The 23,394-nt window shown below is 34.7% G+C and overlaps 2 protein-coding genes across 2 annotated transcripts; both read left to right on the plus strand.

The window, feature by feature from the left end:
- The first annotated feature begins 2,716 nt into the window (after positions 1-2,716).
- LOC140819026 (diamine oxidase [copper-containing] 1, peroxisomal-like) lies at positions 2,717-14,561 on the plus strand. The gene is made up of 12 exons (XM_073179026.1): positions 2,717-3,176; positions 4,957-5,066; positions 5,186-5,491; positions 6,400-6,512; positions 6,603-6,933; positions 7,018-7,233; positions 7,318-7,554; positions 7,939-8,124; positions 12,447-12,587; positions 12,879-13,147; positions 13,479-13,560; positions 14,286-14,561. The coding sequence occupies exons 1-12, from the start codon at positions 2,945-2,947 to the stop codon at positions 14,418-14,420; spliced, it is 2,358 nt and encodes a 785-aa protein (XP_073035127.1). The 5' UTR covers positions 2,717-2,944; the 3' UTR covers positions 14,421-14,561.
- Positions 14,562-18,479: 3,918 nt separating this feature from the next.
- Positions 18,480-20,345, plus strand: LOC140819245 (uncharacterized). The gene has a single exon (XM_073179256.1). The coding sequence runs from the start codon at positions 18,480-18,482 to the stop codon at positions 20,343-20,345; it is 1,866 nt and encodes a 621-aa protein (XP_073035357.1).
- The last annotated feature ends 3,049 nt before the right edge of the window (positions 20,346-23,394 follow it).

Below are 23,394 nucleotides of genomic sequence, written 5' to 3' on the forward strand. Positions count from 1 at the left end.
AATCGCAAATACGAGAAATAATTAAATTATATATTTTTTAAAAAGAGTGAACCAGTCTGATCGATTTATAACTGATTCGCTCATCACGTCCTGTCTGATCGGTTCTTGATCAATTTGATTTGCAAAACGGTTTTTGAGTGTGGTTCGGATCAAATAAGTGATCGGTTCATGGTCAAAGCAGACAGTCCAATCCAGTTTTTTGAAAGTAACCCATGTTCCACAAAACTAATTACGAGAGTTGACAAAACAATTAAAAAGAAAATAATTTTTTAAAATTAAGTATACAAACATGAAACACATACAAATATTCTAATTTTAATATACATTAAAATAAAGTACGATAATATTTAAAATAATATAAATACAATTTTCAATTCAGAAGAATTGGACTACGTATTCAATTAGTGCGATTTATATGACCCCTAAGGGTAGGATCCAATGGTATACAATCATATCTAAATTTTCGTGTTCTTCTACATGAAAAATCATATGTGGTTCGTTGTTTATCGCATGTGGAATCCATTAAAAAAATTATAGACATCACATATATTGATAAATATCCACTTTAAATACATTGTTCAGACAATATCCTAAGGATATCGTCTCATTTCCCGTTTAATAGATACCAAAAATACCTAGATTCTCATGTCAAAAAACCTAGTGTGTAGGGATGGCAATGTGTAGGGTATGAGTCGGATTTGATACATTCATCATCATATCTATTTATTAAATTCATCCTCATACCCATCGGGTATTGAATTTCATTATCATCCCCATACCCATCGGATTATAGGATACCTATACCCTACTCAAATACCATATTATCATATATAATTGAATTTTTTAAAATTTAAATTGTTTCAATGAAGGTATGAATATTTTAAAAATTATTTAAATGAAAAATAACAAAAATTATTATTGATAAAAATTTGCAAAGTAAACTTTATAGAAAAAATAACAAAATATTAAAAATAGTTTATATTAGTTGAATAAAAGTACACAATTTAACAAAAATAAATTATTTTTCGACTTTTAAAGTAAAACATGGAATAAACTTACCAATGGAGAAGATGAGAAATTGAATGAAAAATAAAAGAACGGTAAAACTTTGAAACGTAAAAGTGAAAGTGAAAGGGAAGAGAAAAAAAAAGAAAAAGTATCGATTTACTTAGATTTGAGAAAATAAATCTTTAATATAAACTAATATAATTATTATATATATATACATATATATATATATATATTTATATATTAATTTAAACGAGTATTCGGGTCGGGCGTGGGTCGGATTATATCAAACCCGCATCCATATCCGAACCCGAAAATCCTCATACCCGATTACCCAATTATTTAATCGGGTCTAAAAATCTCTCCATATCCTCTTCTATTCGGGTCGGATATCGGATCCTCTAACAATTTCGGAGAAAATTACCATCCCTACTAGTGTGTCTATAAGTGCGCGCTAAGATTAAAGGATTTGAATCCGTGCATGTCAAGTCTATTTGATTGTTTGATTGAAATTATGTTGGATAAATTTCAAATTCAATAATTTTTATATATATTTAATGGTAATTACTATGAATCTGAAATACAGTATTTTTGTGATTTATATTAAACATAATATATTTAGTTAGATCGTGCATTCTCAGATGGAATGATTTGATTTAGAGTAGTTTGTTTTGAGACGCTCTCACGAATGTTTATATGCGAGATATGTCAAATATATCGATATTCACAATAAAAAGTAATAATCTTATCATAAAAAAGTAATATTTTTTCATGGAGGACTCAAATAAGATATGCGTCTCACAAAATATGACCCGTGAGACCATATCACACACATTTTTGCCTTTGATTTATTTCCTAAATTGATTCTTCGTATTCTTCCCCAAATATTTTCATTCAATTCGAATAAATATAATTATATTTCATATAAATTATATATATATATATTATTATTATTATTATATAAAAATTGAGCACTGTATACAAACCTTTTTCATTCAACCTTATTACACCAACTTAATTTTACATTTTTATCCTTAAAAAATAATATTTATTTCCTAAATTAATGAGCAAAACCGAAAAATGCACTTAACAATTAGTGCATTGGGGAAGTGAGTTAGCATATGGTAGGTTGTGGCTGTCATAATACGCGTTAAGAGAGCTCTATTCCTCCTCTCATTTCATTTCATTTCATTATCAGTTCGTTTCTCTTATCTCATATCATTTGAGTGCTTAGTTCTATGATATTTATAAGATGTTTGTTCTCCTGCATTAAGAGAGCATGTGTTCTCTTTGAAAACACAACGACTGGTGGTACAACATAAAATATTATAGTGAAAATCTTTTCATCTTGTCCGTGATTTTTATCACAATAATTTTTAGAAATTTTCTACCTAAAGATCGTTATTCAATTTTATTCGTTATTTTCATATTTATATTTCAAATACTGTACATAAAACTAACAATTTCATTTCCCTTCAGACAACAATTTTTTTTTAATATATAAAGTCTTTCTTGATGAAAAGAAGCAAAAGGTCCTATCACAGCTTCCAGCACTTATCAATCAAACAGATAAATAAATAAAAAATAATAAATCCACAAAAACTAATCCGATAAATAATAACTAAATAATTGTCATACGAAATTACGATAATACCCCTCAACGTGTCACTATAAATTCCCGCTGCCCATTGCGATCTCTCCTACTGTTTCCCTTTCTCCCTTGTGTAGGAGGTTACACTGTACACCGGGGCATAGATTGATCCCGCAGGAGCCCTAGCTCTCCGTATTCCATTCCCGAGGCCTATACGTACAGGAATCTGTATCTAATCTCGTCGGCGGCGGTTCTGGTGGCGCGGAGAAGAGCTCGAGTGATTTGCTGTATGTCAGTAGATTGCGACTCGCATTACGGTGGATCCGAGCTCGCGAACCAGTTACAATGGCCACAACTCAGAAAAAGGCGACGCTTGCTCCTTCGAAGGAGCCTTCTTGTTGTTCTCCACCCGCGGTGGCGGCCGCAGAGGGATCAGCCGGTATTCTCGTCCGACGTGAGGCGGCATCTGTCCCGGCAGCCGCTGATTGGGGCGTTTCTAATGCCGCGGGAGATGAGGAGAGGAAGAAAATAGCGTCCTTGATCAGAGCTGAGCCGTCTACTAAGGCCAGTAATAAAGGTTCTTTTCTTTATTTTCTTCATTCTTCCAAATGGAATCGATAGGACGGTGTTTGGACTCCGTGATTTTTTCGTTTTAAAACGTGAATATGTGTAGGACATTTATTATGGAGGATACGTGCATTTTATTTGTTATGGTATGGGCAGGCAGAAATGGCTGCACGAGTTATGCATTAGTTTAAGACCTTAAACCCATATCTTGGTCATGTAAAAATCCCATATCTTGGAGTTCAAGTCTATATCGTCCTTCAATTTAAATACTTTGCGAGTGTTTCTGGGCTGTCCTTAGCAAACATTGCTATTTTACTACGCCTGTTTTTTTCCCTCTTCTCGATGTTACATATGATCAATTCTTTTCTTTGCAGTTATCTGGCAGGCATAATAAATAATTCTGTTGGATTTATCTTAATGATAATTAGTTTTTCTTTCAATTTTTGTCTTCGTTTTGAATCTGATCGTTCTTTCATATGTTTTGTGGAATCGGGGAAAAAGACGAAGTATAGAGAGAGCTCTCAGTAGTTTTTTAAAAATTTTTAAATTACGCAATATAGATTTATAGTAGCAGCGATGTTTAGCTTTTTAATGGAATATGATGTATTGGGAGGTAATCATTTGATTGGCATTAGATCCCTATGTTATTATGGTTAATTGAAGTATGTGTGGCCACTCTTGTGCAAATTTTCTAGTCTTTCTTCTCTGTCGATACACAGTTATTTGTGTTTGTAGACAGTACATCACAAAGTACTAACATCTTATTGGTGTCATTTTAATTGTCTAACTTCATCATATTATGCGGATGCTTGCTTTTCTAAGCGTTTAAGTTTTGATCATCGGTGAACTGAAAATTCTGTACACAACATGCATATCGTAAGACAGACTTGTAGTTTTCTATTATTATGTTGTCAAAGGAGTTTAAAATTGTGTCATTTCTTCCATTCTTCTGCTTATCATTTAATTTAAATTATTGTCATCCATAACAATCAGGCAAAATAGTTCTGTCTGTGTTGCAATTCATGTGAAATTTAGTTCATAGTAGCCGATTAATTTACCTGGTGGTAGAACAACTGGTGTTCCATACGTTAGCTACCATATTTGAGTCATAAGGGTGCATGTATGGGTAAATGTTTCAGAAATTTTTGTAAGCTCGTACATTCTATGATTTAGTGGAGGGGGGAAATTGTTTTTTAGCTTCAAATATACGCTTGGTGGAATCATTCATTCATCACCATTATTTTGTATATATTTTTTCTGTGTGGGTTGGAGGAGCTACACAAGGTACCTTATTCCTTGTTAGGGACTGATTGTTTATGAAGCTGAAGTCAAAGATTATCTCTTGTGGAGGTCCATAGACCGATAACTTCTCATTGCGGTAATGGTCTTCCAATGGACATCCACATCCAAGATTTTCAATAGCAAATTGAAACGGTCATTAGTTATTCATTCACTAATTGGATTTTTATGTAATGTTCAGTATGTTAAATTTTTATTTTCTCAAGTACCAAAACGAAACTCATGTTATATTAAATCAATAGTTTTGTCATAATTTTTCAACCAATCAGTGTTAACATCGTATGAGGTTAATATATCCACGGAGAATGCTTCAGTAAGTTTCAAGTGACACCTTTTGTTGTATTGACTGACTTAAACAATCGATAGATGTTCTCTCTCTCTCTCTCTCTCTCTCTCTCTCTCTCTCTCTCTCATACTTATCAAAGTTAAATTTGCAAAGAAGATTAAGTTGTTGATTGATTCCTTTTTGTGATTGGTGAATGGCCATTCAGGGATTCAGATCATGACAAAGGCTCAAACCAAACATCCATTGGATCCTTTATCCGCTGCTGAAATATCTGTGGCAGTGGCAACTGTCCGAGCAGCTGGAGCAACCCCCGAGGTTTAAATTCGTCATTTTATTTCTACGATCAATGTTATAATGCGATGCTATTAGTGCAACAAGTAGATATAATGGTTGGAGTTGATTTCCCTTATTATTGGGTTTATCTATCTCTTCAGGTCAGAGATGGCATGAGATTTGTTGAAGTGGTTCTGGTGGAACCTGATAAATATGTAGTGGCACTTGCAGATGCTTACTTTTTCCCCCCTTTCCAACCTTCATTGTTGCCTAGATCCAAAGGAGGACCAGCAATTCATGTTAAGCTCCCTCCAAGACGAGCCAGATTAATTGTGTACAACAAAAAGTCTAATGAGACTAGTGTATGGATTGTTGAGATGACTGAAGTACATGCAACAACTCGAGGTGGACATCATAGGGGAAAAGTTGTTTCGTCTACAGTTGTCCCTGATGTTCAGCCTCCTATGGTATGTTACCCAGATTGAAAATTTTGCTAGTTTGTTTTGTTTTGTTTTGTTGGAGTTGGCCTTGAGTGCATCCCATATTTATGAATACATACTAGAATGATTGGTGAATTTGATTAATCTATCACAATCATCTTGGTTCAAATTGACAGAAACATATTGTTCAATTGTTTGATGAAGTGTCATATGAAATGCAGTATGAGTGATCAACTACATTTGCCATTTTCTTTGATGCATAACTGTTTATTGCCCAAAATCATTCCTATCTTTTTGCATAACAGACATCCTTAATTTTTTATGTTTCTCTCACTTATCACAATATCGACTTCTCAAGTCATCTTCAATTCCTCTATTCCATGCCAATGGCATTTAAAAATTCAACTCGGGTCAGAGCACATGCATGTGTGCACAAATTTCCTTTGTTTGGGTTTGGGAAACTTTTTTGTTATCGGTCTATCTTGCATATAGCTATTGACTTGTTAATTTTAGTAACAGGCCGGTTCATACGTTATATTAATTGGCATTTGAAAGTTTATCTACTCAAAAGATAGTAATCGTTAAGAGTTGCATTGCTCATATGAAAATAAGTGCTTTATGCCAGTTATTCTTCAGTGTGCTAATTTTCTGGATCATGAAGTTATCTCAGTGAATTGTAAATATGATGGAAAACTGTGCTTACAGTTGCTGACTTACACGCTCTCCAAATATGCTTTTTATTTGAAGTTATAAACCGATGCATTGGCTCATTTATTGTATTGACGTGTCCTTCCTTTCATTTTATGAAAATTGGGTTGATACATGAATCTAGCATGATTTTTTTTACAACATTTCTTGTTTTTAGTAACTTCTGGTACATGATCTACAGACTAACGCATACAACACCTACTCCCTCTCCCCCCTCCCAATTGTAGGATGCCACAGAGTATGCTGAATGTGAAGCCGTCGTCAAAGATTACCCTCCATTTATAGAGGCAATGAAGAAAAGGGGTATCGATGATATGGATTTAGTCATGGTTGATCCGTGGTTAGTGAACTGTAAACAAAAATATACTATGGAGTTATCTACCTCAAGAGCATCTATGATTACAATCTTTATGTCCAAATATGGCTACAGGTGTGTTGGTTACCACAGTGATGCTGATGCTCCTAGTCGTAGACTTGCAAAACCACTTATATTTTGTCGTACAGAGAGTGACTGCCCGCTGGAAAATGGTTATGCTCGACCAGTTGAAGGAATTCACGTTCTCGTTGACATGCAAAATATGGTTGTGATAGAATTTGAAGATCGTAAACTTGTTCCCTTACCTCCCGCTGATCCACTTAGGAACTACACTGCTGGCGAAACAAGAGGGGGAGTGGACAGAAGTGATGTCAAACCCCTTCAAATTGTTCAGCCTGAAGGTCCAAGCTTTCGAATCAATGGACATTACGTAGAGTGGCAGAAGGTTTTCACGTACTTCTTTTTTTACTAGTTCACTCTTTTCATTCTCATAGTTTTGATGTATTCATCGTTTAAATGCTTGTTGCAGTGGAACTTTCGGATTGGTTTCACACCAAGGGAGGGCTTAGTTATTCATTCTTTGGCCTATGTTGATGGTAGTCGGGGCCGGAGACTTATAGCCCAGCGGCTTAGTTTTGTGGAGATGGTTGTGCCTTATGGGGATCCCAATGATCCTCATTACAGAAAGAATGCATTTGATGCTGGGGAAGATGGACTTGGAAAGAATGCCCATTCCCTCAAGAAGGTATCCCTTTTTTGTCCAATATTGTTTACTCTTTTTTAAGTTTACTGGTCATTTAACTCTCCATATGAAATGCTACCATTTCAGGGGTGTGATTGTTTGGGATATATAAAATATTTTGATGCCCATTTCACAAATTTTACTGGAGGAGTTGAAACAATTGAAAACTGTGTATGTTTACATGAAGAAGATCATGGAATCCTATGGAAGCATCAGGATTGGAGAACTGGGCTTGCTGAGGTTCGAAGATCAAGGCGTCTTACAGTTTCTTTTATCTGCACTGTGGCTAATTATGAATATGGTTTCTACTGGCATTTTTATCAGGCAAGTGGTCACATTTCTCCGTGATGTTGCTTGTATCACAAAAGAGGGAAGTGCAATGTGTTGATTTTAAATTTATGAGATGATGTTGCATGAGCATAGTTGTCAAGGTTGCTAAAAATGCCAAGAGCGTTGAAAGGTTGTCTTAATGTGGTATCACACACACCAAGGGAATGGGCCGTTGTTTAAGTCTCAAGTGTCAGCACATTTATGAAATGATTTTCATGTGTCATACTTCATAAATATTGGATGGTGTGTTAGAGACCATAATATCCATTATTTCAATATAGTAAATGAGGAGGCCATTTAAAATACTTTGACACGAGAAATAGGCTTTTATTTTATTACCTTCCCGTTCAAGATATGTGTTGTATTATTTGAGTGCAGGATGGGAAAATTGAAGCAGAGGTTAAACTTACTGGAATTCTCAGTTTAGGAGCATTGCAACCTGGAGAGTCTAGAAAATATGGCACATCAATTGCGCCAGGATTGTATGCCCCAGTTCATCAACACTTTTTTGTTGCTCGTATGGATATGGCAGTCGATTGTAAGCCTGGAGAAATGCAGAATCAGGTACGTTGCAATTGCTTTATTGTTGTTATACATTTGAGAGGAAAATCTCGAATATTATTTCATCAGGCTAATCTCATGTTATATAGAATACAATAATTTAACTATCTCCAAAAAATCAGAAAAAATATCATCCTACCTAATTTACAAAGTTTAAACACAACAAATATTTAGCTACACTCTCCGTCAAGCTTGATAGTATATGTTAATGAGGCCGAGCTTTTTGACGAGAAACTCACGGTTGTGTCCGGACAATCCCTTTTAAAGTAGATCAATAAGTTGATTGGATGTGGATACGTATTCAATCTCTTCATCTAACTTGTTCTCGGATCTACTTCCACGTGTTTGTCTGTCATGATGAACTGGATTATGAGCTATACTAATAGTTGAATTGTTGTCGCAATAAAGCTGCATATGATCCTTGCATTTAGGTTCCTTTAGTAATTTCTTAATCTAGACAAGCTCACAGACTCCATGTGTCATGGCTCTATATTCGGCTTCTGCACTGATCCTAGCAACAACTGACTGTTTTTTGCTCCGCCATGGCACTAGATTTCCCCATACCACTGTACAATATCTTGATGTTGACTTCCTATCAGAAATAGAACTAGCCCAATAAGCATCTGTAAACGTAATCACTCTTCGATCATCATCCTTTGCGAAGAACAAACCTCTGCCTGGAGTTTGTTTCAAGTATCTGAAAATTCTATAGATAGCGCATCCTAATGACCTTGACACAATGAGTGCATTATTCGTTTACTAGACTTACTGCAAGTGCAATGTTGGGTCGAGTATGTGAGAGCTAGATAAGTTTCCCAACGAGGCGCTGATATTTCCCTACATCCACCGATTTACCTTCAAACATTTTTTGTTTGTTTCACAACTCGCTTGGTGTCTTACTTGGCTTACACCTTAACATGCTTGTCTCTTCTAATAGGTCCAATGTGTATTTTCTTTGGGAAACTTAAACGCTCTTTCTACTCCTAGCAATCTGTAGCAATCGCTATTCCCAAGAAATATCTCAAACTTCCAAGGTCTTTAACTTCAAACTCTCTTGCCATCGTACTCTTAATTTCTATCATCTCTTGACTATCATCTCCAGTTAAAATGATGTGATCGACATATACAATTATAACAGTGATATTTCTTTTCTTAGAATGTTTGACAAACAATGTATGGTCATCTTGTCCCTTACTATATCCAAACTTCTTGATGACTTTAGAAAATCTATCAAACCATGCACGTGGAGGCAGTTTCAGTCCATAAAGTGATTTGTTGAGTTTGCATGCCGTCTGCTTTCCAAATTTGTCTTCTAAACCAGGTGGTTGGCTCATGTTAACTTCTTCCTTGATATCACCATTAAGAAATGCATTTTTCATGTCCGGTTGTTGTAAAGGTCAATCAAGTTTAGCAGCTAGTGACAAAAGAATTATCACAACATTGAGCTTAGCAACCAGTGCAAAAGTTTCAGTATAGTCAGTACCATGAGGCTGAGTGAAGCCTCTGGCAACCAAACATGCTTTATGTTGTTCGATTGAGCCATCTGCCCTATATTTTACAGTGAATAACAGGTGTTGTTCTGTTTCAAAGCACGCATTTCCTCTAGCACTGCAACATTCCACTCAAGAATTTCTAGAGCTTCACGATCTGACTTGGGAATAATTTCACATTTTTGAAGTAAAAGTATGCATTGAATGAGAAAGATTTGAATATGAGACATTGCAAATGAGATGTGTGCAAGATACTGGAGAAGTGGATTCTGATACTGGAGAGGTAGGTTCATTTGTTTGAGGAATGATAGGAGTGGGACAGACAGAGGATGTGGTGTTTGGGCTGAGGACGAGAATTGGTGTTGTATTCCAATAAGCTTCTCTTTCCAAGTTCTCCCCCTGAAGCTTAGACGGAGCAAAGATAGATATTATTCTAAAAGAAGGTAACATCACGAGAGACAAATGAATATTTTGTACGAGGACAATAGCAATAATACCTCTTCTGAGTTGGAGAGTACCCCAAAAAACTGTCTGAACCTCCCTAGGATCTAGTTTACTTCGGAGATGGTCACGAATATGTATGAAAGCGGAAAAGGTCGTAAGCAGAAGATTTGTGGAAGCACAAATGTGAGGAAAGAGGGAAGTTAACATGGAAATGGCTATGCAGAAATTTAATGGACCACTAGGCAGGCGATTGATTAAATAGGCAGCTGTAAGAACCGCATCCCCTCATATTCACTATGATTGAGTGAAAATGGGGCCAGATGTTGTGTATGGCTTTGGGGAAAAGGAAACACGAGCATGCTTGGCAAGTTCACAAAATTCACATTGAAACAAACTTAAATCTTTATTATTCTGAAATAACAACCGAGGAAAATAAGAAAAATGGGGTGACTTAATCTAAAGCGACGTAACATTATTTATCGAAAGTTTGAAACATGACAAGACTTAGAACTTGAAACCAGAGACTGTCGATGTGTAGACGAAGAATACTCAAGGAGATAAAGGCCATCATGAAGCTTAGCTCATCCAATCATCTTCCCCGATGGTGGGTCCTGGAGTTGACAGAAAACATACAAAAATTTATCAACACACTTATTGTCATGAGTGAGTTTTCTAACAGAGATTAGGTTACAATGCAGGGAAGGAACATGGAAAACGTTTTTAAGATAATTCCCTCTGAAACTTTAATATTGCCATATCTAGCAACACGAGTGAGGGGGCCATCAGCAATGTTGGCAGTAACCTGTTTAGTACATGGAGTGTAGGAGTAGAAAAGTCTAGAATCGCCAGTCATATGATCAGAAGCGCCAGAATCAATAATCCAAAATGGTGTAATGCAAGATTTAAAGACTGAGTGGAATATACCAGACTGTGTCAAGGAACATGAACCGATGGAAGGGCTGGGTGAGATATTGAGAGATGTTTCACTCAGAAGCTTGCGGTAATGCTCAGTCTGCTCTATCTGGTCCTTAGTGAAGGGCGCCAAAGTGTTAGAGGTGGTGGGCTGCTCTTGAACAGATTGAACCCGGAAACTTCAACCATCTTGCTTCTTCCTCGGCTGCCAATTAGCTGGTTAAACAACAATTTCCCAACATTTGTCTTTCTTATGGCCTGGACGATGTCAAAGATCACACCCAGGCCTTTTACCTTGCCGTTGTCCCTGACTGGAATGATTTCCCGAAGCCAAGACAGATGCTTTAGGAACCGAGACAGCCAAAGGAAGATCATGCTGTAGCATCATCTTGCGCTTCATTTCTTCGGGATGGACCTCTGCAAGCGCATCATCCGGGGATGGGAAGGATTCCGGGCAACAATTCTCCCACGAACATCATCAAGTTCGCGGTTGAGTCCAGCAAGGAAATCGTACACCCTTTCCTTTGCGAAGTGCTGTTGGAGTTAGACACTAGAAGCAGTACAAGGGGCAGTGTCTTCGAAGAATAAGTCCAGATCTTGCCATAAATCTTGGAGGTTGGTGAAGTATTGTGTGACAGAGCGAGAGCCTTGTTTCATACCTTTCAAGCTTAGATCTAATATCGAACATCTAAGTGCATTCCCAAGATTAGAATCCATCTTTCGAGCAGCATCCCAGACTTCTTTTGCCGTTGTCCATTTCAAGTAACGATGACTGATGGCAGGTCCATCGAGTTCACCAGCCACTCTAGAACAATGGAGTTTCCGGTCAGCCAAGAATTGTAAGACGGGCCAATCTTGGCTGGGCAGATAGTTCACCAGTGATGAGCCCTAGTTTACCCCGGGTGCAAATCACAACCTTAAAGGATTGTGCCCAGTGGAGGTAATTGTGACCATTGAGACAATGAGTAGTGATCTGTAGTGAAGAGATGTCACCACCAGACAGAGAGGTGACAGCTGGAGTTTTGGTGGCGGGTCACCAGACAGAGAAGAATCGGTGGACATGGCTGTAGAAGGATGCGGTGCTGCTGCCGCAGAGAGAGCAAGGAAAAAATTTACAGTGGAAAGGAACCCTTGTGGCTTTGATACCATGTAAATTTGAGAGGAAAATCTCGAATATTATTTCATCATACTAATCCCATGTTATATAGATTACAACAATTTAACTACCTCCAAAAAATCAGAAAAAAAACATCATCCTACTTAATCCACAAAATTTAAACACAACAAATATTATCCCATATTTATCTACAGTTGTCTTGGTGCTAAGTTGAATCTTGACACATTCTTGGTATATAATTCCTACTGAATTTTTTTTTTGACGGTACCATGATAAATATTTTGATCGACACTTTCTCTTGACAAAATTATATGATTGATCTTTATATTTCTTTCTTCTGCAATCTTTCTCATTTCTTTTAGGTTGTTGAAGTGAATGTTAGAGTTGAAGAACCTGGAAAGGATAATGTTCACAATAATGCATTCTATGCTGAGGAAACTTTACTTAGATCTGAATTAGAAGCTATGCGTGACTGTGATCCACTGTGTGCCCGTCATTGGATTGTAAGCATTCTCATCATGCTCTTTTTACCAAATTCATCTAAAAGTTTTATAGTGGGACATGTTTTAGGGAAAGTAAATCGCCTGATTTTTTACTGTTCTCTCAATCTAAAATGCATTGGCCGGAGCTTTCTGTTCAAATCTTTTACTTGTTCTTATCTGCCAGATTGGAAGGATCTTCTTTTTCTTCCTTATGTTTCTTGATTGCTAGGTGGATGCTTTTGCTTATCGTATTAAATTTTTCCTTTTTATGATTACAAATTGAAATGACCTGCAAACTGTTTAACCTGCCAGGTGAGGAACACAAGAGTTGTCAATCGGAATGGACAACTGACAGGCTACAAATTGGTACCTGGTTCAAATTGTTTGCCTTTGGCTGGCCCTGAGGCGAAGTTTTTGAGAAGAGCTGCATTTCTGAAGCATAACTTGTGGGTTACACCATATGCACGTGGGGAGGATTTTCCTGGCGGGGAGTTTCCTAACCAAAATCCACGTGTTGGGGAGGGTCTGGCTTCTTGGGTGAAGCAAAATCGGCCTCTGGAAGAAGCTGATATTGTTCTGTGGTTAGTTTTCATTTTACGTTATAAAGCATAACCTTTTTGCTTCTTTGTAAGAATGTCCCCTAACAAAATGCAATATGTTCGCTTTCATTTTTCGATTCTTCCCTTCTCATAGTGCAAGCTAAGCATGTGTGTGTGTATTAAAGCTAGACTTCGCTTAGGCCTAACCTGTTTTAATTTATCATTAAACCGTCGTAGACACAATATATTTTGGCTTTATAGGTAATAGTTATTGATTTTAGGTAATAGTTATTGATTTTTAACCTAATGCTAAAATCTATTAAATCCAAAACACTAGATATTTCCTCCTTTTCATTTTATTTTGTTGATGCAGGTATATTTTTGGAATCACGCATGTTCCTCGATTAGAAGACTGGCCTGTTATGCCAGTGGAACACATTGGTTTCGTGCTTCAGGTGTGTTGTCCAATTGAATGTTTGACTTGGTCGCCATGCATGGACTTTTTATAGTTTTACTACTCAGACCCTACCTTGTAGCACAAGAGAAATTAATCAATCCAATCTTCAGAGGAATCCACAATGTTTTACCGACCTATTTTCTAATAATTTGTTCAAAAAGATCGTTCTCCTTATTCATTCCTCACCAACTTTTCCTGAATGAGCTTCATTTTAAGTTTTCCATTGAAGCTTTGTACATAAGTAAAAATTGTGAGTTTGATAGAGCACACAGTTACATTCCATATATACGTGTGTGTGCGTGCACCAAATTCGTGCTGGATGAAAATGCGCGCTCTTTTGGCTTACCTAATCAATACCAAACAGAGAAGAGAAGGTCCCAAATTGTAAATTTGCCCTTATCCTCAGCTACATAATGCAAAGAGTGTCGTCTCCTAAATTGTAGGTGGCTTTCATATTATTGAGACATCTTGATAAGAACAAATCCAGAAAATGTTGAGTAAACACGTAGGCGGCTTAGACATTTAGGAGCGAAAACCAAATTACTCATGAATTTGAGCATCTTTCCATTTGTGGTGATGGATGCATTTGTTCTCCCCTAGTCTTGTTCAGTGGTCGATACTCCGAGTTCTGCAATTAAACCGTTGCTGATTTGTCTATCATTCATCAATTCCGGCAATTTCTTTAATATCGAGCTAATAATATTGTCGCTTGTTGATGCACAGCCACATGGATTCTTCAACTGCTCGCCTGCAGTTGACGTCCCGCCTAGTGCTTACGAGATGGATGGGAAAGAGAGCGACGCAAAAGACAACAGTGTAGCCAAGTCAATTCCGTCCAGCCTGATGGCAAAGCTCTGAACTTGTATAAAAATACTGTTCTTTTTTTCCCTTTGTGGTTTAATAATGAATCTTTGTGGATTGAACTTCTTTAGTTGAAGTATGTGTTGTGTAAACTCGGAGTAGTTTGTTTGACTAAATCGTAAATACTACTTTGTGGCCGTTTTTTTAGTTTGAAACTAAATTTTTAATATATTTTATCAAATTATATACACTTATACATAGAAATTAATAATATATAAATATTTCAGGTTGATCTAGTTCAAATTTCAAACATGATGCAATTAGTTAATTTAATCACAATATTAAGAAGACAAAAATTTCTGTGAGACGGTCTCACGGGTCGTTTTTTGTGAGACATATCTCTTATTTGGGTCATCCATGAAAATATATTATTTTTTATGGGAAGAATATTACTTTTTATTTTGAATATTAGTAGGGTCTCTCACAAAAGATCTACTCTATTAAAAATAGGAGATATAATAGGTCTTTTATGGCTCATGTTATATACTCGAGACGTGTTGGTTCGGTCCATACATATTGGAAAGTACTTTTTAATATAAAAAATAATCTCACTAGAATTTTTGTGTGATATTAATTAGGTATTTCTAATGTAAAAAAGAAGAAGGTATTTCTCTTTTTATTTATTTATTAATATTAATTGGATTTAATAAAGAACTATATATTTGCGCAAAATTTATGTATTTTCGCACTTAAAAACGTAAAAAATCTTAGATAGGATGAAATATACGAACTTATAAAGTAAATGTGTCGTTTGCATATTTGCAAAAACTCCACGTTCTGTGTAAAAAAATCAAAATGAAAAATTAAAAATATTATTTCCCCTCGCAATTTCATTCTATTGGGCACTTTCCCAATCTTTTCAAGGTTTTATGCCTTACTGTGGCTGTTAAATAATTATCAGATTATAATATATGTATATTTGCAGAATATTTGTATTTTATTTATCATAAGTTCTCACAATTGAGACGAAGTTTTGAGTTCGAGATCCAATTAAAATAAAATACATACAAATTAAAAATTTATATTTATAATATAAATATATATAATTATATTAATATTAATGACTCAAGTAATGAAATATATAAATATCAGGTCCAGGAAATTTACACATACCACTCCGAAATGTCAAATGAAATGGAATTTTAATATCGATTTTGGATGAACGAATATAGAAAAATTTGTGTTGTATTTGGATGGATGGATTTGAAATCCATTGATTTTGATTATAATTTTATTGTTAATGATGAAATAACATATCATATCTTAAATTCATATCTATTTACATATTACTTACACAAAATATAATTATTTTCAAAAATTTCTATTATTGGGTGAATTTAAAATTTATCTTCATGAAACACTATATAATATGCATGTGATTGATTTGAAGTTTGTTGTCATACTTCTCTAAAAAAATTAATTTGAATATATTTGAAATTAATCGATCCAAATGTAACTTAAGATTAATTTTTTTCCATTTTTTTTATAAAGATTATTTCAATCTTAATTAAAAAGGGATGATTGAGTAGTCAGGGGTCATTATATTAATCATTTTGATTTTAACAACATGATTTTAAATTTTTTTCCTTAAAAATTTTTATATTAAAAATTCGTTATTCATCAATGAATAAAATACTTTTATTTTTCCATTTTTTTAAAAAAATATAAATATTGAATCAAATCAGGGGAATAAAGTATTGGAATACCTCAAATATCCGTTTCTTATTAAGAAACTAGTGTAATTTCCTAAATTCAACATTTAATTTCCACTTGTCTAAAATTTTGTGATTTTTATTTTTCTAAATCCAAAATTATTTTTTTTATACATTTACTTTATTTTAATGTTTTTAAATTTGAATAATTTTTGAAAAATATTTATTAAAAATCATTTTTTAAAAAAATTGATTACATATAAATAAAATCAGTTGTAATATAATAAGACCTCAACTAGTCTTCCACACGATTTTCCCACTCGTGAATTATTCGAATACTGATCTTCATTCAAAGTCTTATCATAGAAAGTAGGACTCGGAGATAATCTTGCCTTTTCCTCTCACTTTCCACCCAACTTCCAACTTAACATATTCCAAAAAAAAAAAAAAAGACAGTACTAAGGAAACATATTCCTAAGGAGTGAGTCTCATGTGAGACCGTCTCACGGATTTTAATTTGTGAGACGTGTCAATCCTACCAATATTCACAATAAAAAGTAATACTCTTAGCATAAAAAGTAATATTTTTTCATGGATGACCCAAATAAGAGATCCGTCTCACAAATACGACCCGTGAGACCGTCTCACACAAGTTTTTGTCATTCCTAAAATAATTTTAAATGCTACATGGAAGACTAGTTGAGGTCTTATTATATTAAAGCTATTTTTTTGGGAAAATTGTATTTTTCATCTATAATATTGACGTGACATGACATATGTTACAGTGTTATGTTGTAAATTACTAAAATTTTCAAAAAAAAAAACGAAGATATCGGAGTAAATCTGAAACTCGACAAAATAGATGATAAATTGCAAAAAAAAAAAAAATGGCTAGACCAAAAAACAAATTTCCCTTCTTTTGTTACTAACCATTTACTAACGATCTATTTTCTCCATCTATAATATATATGCAAAAAAAATTCCATGGTTACTTATATTTATAAATTTAAAATTGCATTAAATGTGAAAAAAGTTGAAACATTTCCAAATTTCCCATGTCACCTTTTTTAATTTATATTATGCATATATGTTTATTCGTGAAACAAGATATTTGACCAAATTTGTGTGTGTAATAATAAATATTAAATGTGTGTTCAGTCTTATCGGATCGATTTTTTTTTCTATAGAAACTAACACAAAAAATGTTTCTGCATTCTTTGGGCCGGTGTGTTTTTTCGAATAAAACTTGGTACAAAATATTGAAAATGTGGAAAAAAAATATATGGTATTTCAGAGCTAAATGTTTTAGATCTCACATTTATATATGATTTTTGAGTATAAAAACATGTATAACGAAGTTTGATATTAATGACACGTTTTTTTCGGATGAAAACTCGATACAAATATTTGAAAAATTGTTGTTAATATATGATATTTGAGTGCTAAATGTTTCATATCTGATACTAAATATGAATTTGAGTACTCAGATATGTATAACAAATTTTGGTATAATGACACGTCTTTTTCAGATGAAAATTCGGTACTAAACTTTGAAAATATGATATTGATATATGATATTTGAGTATTAAATGTTTCGGATCTTACATTAACATATGATTTTTGAGTACTTAATCATGTATAATAAATTTTGGTACTAATGACGTGTTTTACCTGGATGAAAATTGATACAAAACATAAAAAATGTGGTACTAATATATGATATTTCAATATAAATTCTTTCATATCTGATACTAATATATAATATTTAATCATAAAAAAGTGTAGAAAGTACTGATATTAATGTAGTCGTTCCAATTTTATACTCAAAATTTTATTGTTTTTGTACCAAATTTAGAACAATTTGTTCTGCACAAAGACTTTTATGAGACGATCTCATTAGTCAATTTGTGAGACGGATCTCCTATTTGGATCATCTATGAAAAGTTTTACTTCTTATGTCAAAATTATTACTCACTATTATAAATATGAGTAAATTTGCCACGTCTCACAAATATAAATCCGTAAAATCATCTTAAAAAAATATCTATTATTAATTTTACAATATTATATAAATGTTATAGAATTTTAATGATTTGTACCTAATTTCATAAAAAAAAATTTGACCGAGAGAATGCAGAACTATAAAGTTTTGATATTACAGTAACTGAAATATTCTGTGGAGGAATTAAAAGAAGTCTTCCTACACAAAGTCAAACGTTGGGTTCTTTGAATTATCACACATTTGATCCTTGATTGCTTTTTTTGCGGATGCAGTTCGAACTCATAAACAAGGATCAAATTCACACAATTTTTTAATTCTATCCAAGTTCAGATTTTTTTGGATGAATAATTATCTGCTCTGAGCCATTTCTTCTCCAAACTACATGTTCTTTGCTTCTCTTTAATGAGAGTTGCAGTTGTGGGATTTCGAGAAAATCTTGAAAATCCAATGGCAATGGCGGCTGAAACTGAAAAACCAATCCAAGACGAGCTCTCGCTTCGAATCTTTCTGGCAGAAAGAGTCATAAAATCAGCTCAGGAGGCCGAGTCATTCAAGCTCGAAAGCTCGGAACTTGCCAGCCAAGTGATCGAGCTCTCTCATCTTCTCCGCTCCGCCGCGCGCCTCACCTCCAACCCCGCCGGTGCATACGATCGTCCCATCCGCCGTGTGATGGATGATCTGAACAAAACCCTCGAACGCGCCTTGACCCTGACCCGCAAATGCCGCCACAAGAAAACCAACGTCCTTCGCCAAGTTTTCTCCATCACCACCGCCGCGGATTTTAGAAAGGTTTCAGGTTTACTTGATTCTTCTCTTGCTGATATTAAATGGGCTCTCTCTATTTTTAGTCAAGATTCGGATAGCGGAACTATTGATTTAACTTTGCCTCCTATTGCTACCAATGATCCCATTTTAGCTATGGTATGGCCCTATATCGCTGCTGTCCATATGGGTCGAACCGAGGGTGCGAAGGAGCTAGCTAGTTTGACACGGGATAATGATAGGAATAAAAAGATTGTAGTAGACGAAAAGGGGATACCTCCTCTTTTGAAGTTGCTGAAAGAAAGTAAGAATCTCGATGCACAAAAAGCAGCGGCACGTGCTTTGTGTAATCTGGCCGATGATGTGGATCGTGTAAGATTGATTTCGAGTGCCCTTGGGGTTCAGGTCGTTGCCAAAGCACTCTCAGAGGCGCCAATGAGTGTCCAAGTCGAATTGGTGGAATTGGTGTCGAGGATGTCGGAAACGGATGGTGAAGCACAGGAGGAGTTTGGGAAGGAGAATGTGACGAGGCCCCTGGTTGCCCTTTTAGGTATGGATGTGAGTATAGAAGAGTTCAAGGATACAAATTCGCAGAAGACTGCTGATAGCATCCATTCTCTTGTGCTGATCAATAAAGAGATGGAGAAAAAATGGGTTGGTGGAAAGGGCAGTGGTAGCAGTTTTGATGGGAGCAGGCATCTTGATCAAAATAAGAAGGAGAAGGAACGGTATGTGGAGTTGCCGGAGGTTAGATCGAGCCTTAAAGTGAGTTGTGCAACTGCATTGTGGAAATTGGCTAGAGGGAGTTTGTCGAATAGTACCAGGATTACCGAGACCAAGGCTTTACTTGTTTTGGCCAAGATTATCGAGAAAGAGCGAGGGGACTTGCAGATTAATAGTTTGTTAGTTGTGATGGAGTTGGCATCCGTGGCTGAAAATAACTCCGATCTTAAGCGTGCTGCTTTTAAGCCAACTTCACCGGCAGCAAAGGCCGTTTTAGACCAACTTTTAATGGTGATAAACGAAGGAACTGGTGTGCCCTTGTTGATACCGGCTATTAAGGCTATTGGGTGTTTGGCAAAAATGTTTCCTGCGAAGGAGACACGAATAATTACCCCTTTGGTCACTCAGCTTAGTCATAGGAATCCTGATGTCTCTGCCGAAGCAGCTACAGCCTTGAGCAAGTTCATATGCGAGGACAATTTCAACCGCGTTGAGAATTCTAAGGTGATCATAGAGTCCAATGGCGTGCCAATGCTGATGAATTTGCTTAGAAAAAATGATAGGGGTAATTTACATTTGCCTGAGCTTGTTCTACTTTGTAACCTCGCGATAAACGTTGGTAACAATAAAATTCTCGAACAAGCTCGAGCTCTAAGCGTCCTCGAGGGAATGGCTCGACAAGCTGCTGCTCATAATCCCGATTTAAGGGACCTCTTTGCCAAGGCCATACACCAGCTCATGCTCTATCAGCCTGCAGCTCACCATATACATAGACATCCCTAGGTAATTGAGAATTCTACGCCTCTCACGAACACACATTCTTGGAATTATACTTCAGTTGTCTAGATTTTTCACCTGTGAAATAAATTGAGTCAGATGACAATGAAAATGGAGTTCATGATCTGAATGATTTAGTTTGTGAATGGATTACTTGATATATTCGTCGTAGTCGAGTATACATATAACATATGCCTGTGCCTGATAATTTTGGTTGCTATTATCTGTTGTTTCTCCTGGATTTTTGTGTGCAAAACATACACAAACAAGATATGTTTGCTATAGTGGTGGTATTCATATATTTCTGCAAGTGATTGAATGCAACAAAGGATCCAGAATATGAGAGCTCTCCGGCCAATGCTTGCAAGGGAGCTTGTCTCAACTGACAAACGAACTGGTTTCTAATTATCAGTCCTATTATACTAAACAAGTGTTTGCAACCTCTAAAAAAATCGTTCGACTGTTCTTGTCGAATTTTCCGACTCCATTCGCTATGCTCCGAAAAATCTATGGATAAAGTTTTTTCATAGTGAAATAATGTCACCCTTCAAATATTTTGTTTCTTTCAACCCTTTTCCACATTCATGCGTATATATATATATATATAAAGATAAAAACTTGTGTGAGACGGTCTCACGGATCGTATTTGTGAGACGTATATCTTATTTGGGTCATCCATGAAAAAATATTGTTTTTTATGCTAAGAGTATTACTTTTTATTGTGAATATCGGTAGGATTGACCCGTCTCACAGATAAAGATTCGTGAGATCGTCTTACAGAAGACCTATTATATATGTATATATATAAATATATAAGTAAAAATAATAATTTTTTTATACGAAATGTAATTATGTTGGTATTTTTTAAAATTTTGAATTTGATTTGATTTTATTTTATTTTTGAGTTGATAAAACAATCGCTTTAATTAACCATTATTAGTGAATATATACTATAGTTTGAGACATTAACAGTAACTAATTTTGTGTCATGGTCTATTTTTTGATAAACAAAATATACCACTTTTCCAAATTACAAAACATTCTATTTTTGTTTAATAAAAATGTCATTAAATTGATTTTAGTAAATTGACGTCTTATCTATATATCATATTTTAATAAAAATCTTTGTCGATATTTTGAACAATAATTTTTTTTTAAAACGTAAACATGCATCGCGTGCGAATGGACATTAGTGACAAAATAAGAACCGTACGACCATGAATGCTTTACATATTTGACATATAGCATGGAAAATTGCAAAATCATCTAGTATATTATAATGTTTTGGCTTTTAATTATGTAAGTCGTCAAAATATAATTTTAGTGCGGTAAGTTAGTAATTTTTTACGACATAGCCATGAAAGTTCGTTGGACACATAAGTAATCTCGGCTACGAATGGACATCACATTAACAATATATAACACCACGTCAATATTCCGTCGAAAAATGACATATTTTTATTTTTAAAAAATAACTACTTTCTTGTACTAATACCAAATTAACTTCGACAATTTACGAGGTTAAAAATCAAAATAGGGCAATGCCTATAGGAAGAGTTTGCTAATTTTCCCCTCATATACAATATGTGCCAAATTTGTCCATTGCGAAATGATGCAGATACCTTTCATATGTTTGTGAAACTATAATGGGAACATCTCGTGGAACTTCACTTCAGATTTAAATTCTTGCTAGATTTTCGGACGAACATCTCACAAGCGCTCACCCCGAAAATCTCGCGAATGATTTTGCCCTTATCCCGAGATTTTCAGCATTTTCTCCATACATGATATTCTTGAAGTCCTTGTTTGATTCTTGATGCAATTTGGGTTCGTTTGGTGCTGAATGATGTCCCTTTCATGTTGCAATTGACTTGTTGATGACCTATGGCTAGTCACCATAAGGCTAATTAGTGCCTCCATAACTGCTGGAAAGACTTGAGAGTGACAATAGATCATAATTATGAACTTGGGCCACAAATTATATACATATATATATATATATATATATATATATATATATATATATATATATATATATATTTTGCTAATATTTTATGTAATATTAAATGTATTGATTACTATTGAGCATGCAAGCTCATATCATTAGCTTTTGATCGAGTTCGAGCTCAAACAATACTGAACTCAATCGAACTCGAATGTAGTCAGTTCGACTAATCTTATAGAACCATGAGGGCGAATCATATATTTTTGTATTGCAAACTTATAAATTTTTCTATATATGATATATCTTATAGAAGTGGCACTTTCATAACTTGTGGAGACTACAAATATTGGTAGGTTGCCCAATGGTTACATTGTTGCTTCCTCATTATCATTACTACTCAAGTCTTGGTTTTAAAATAATTGGTCACTATGTATTAATTTTTCTTCTCGATTGTAAGTACAATGTGTGAAATTAGATTTTCTTATGCATAAAAAAATATGTAAGTTTACAAAAAAAAATTAAGAGACGAATATTATTATCCGCCCGTATTCCTACATATCAATGATTTTTTTAATCAAAATAGACTGAAATCGATTCAATCACTTGCACAATAATTCAATAGAGTAATTCATATACATACATAAACCTAGGGAAAAACTATATGTATTTGTGGGCAAGACAAAATAGTTTGTTGAAAAAGAACCTCATTCGTAAGTTTCATCATCAACAATTTAATGAAATAAGCTTTGTCTTCACATTCTAATTAGAAGTTTCGAGTTATAATATGAATCAATAAAAAGACTAGTTGAAATAGTATAATCGATACGATTAATCTCAAATCAGATAGCATATGTTAAAATCAGAAAAACCACAAAATAGTAACACAAAATCTAAAGAGAATCTTTCAAGTCTCTTGTAGCATATGATTCACTCAATCACAAAGAAATTTTAATTCCAAGTTCTCTTTTCTATTGATGCACAAAGTTTTCAATCCAAATTCTTTTTCTAGTGAATGGCTTTTGAGTTGGTTCTCTTATGAGGTTGATTTATACAAGCAAAAATGGACAAGAAGGTAGGCTTTGGGAATTTCCTAAAATGGACTACTAATTC

Source organism: Primulina eburnea, chromosome 18, assembly GCF_022965805.1.
Source record: "Primulina eburnea isolate SZY01 chromosome 18, ASM2296580v1, whole genome shotgun sequence".
Lineage (NCBI taxonomy): Eukaryota > Viridiplantae > Streptophyta > Magnoliopsida > Lamiales > Gesneriaceae > Primulina > Primulina eburnea.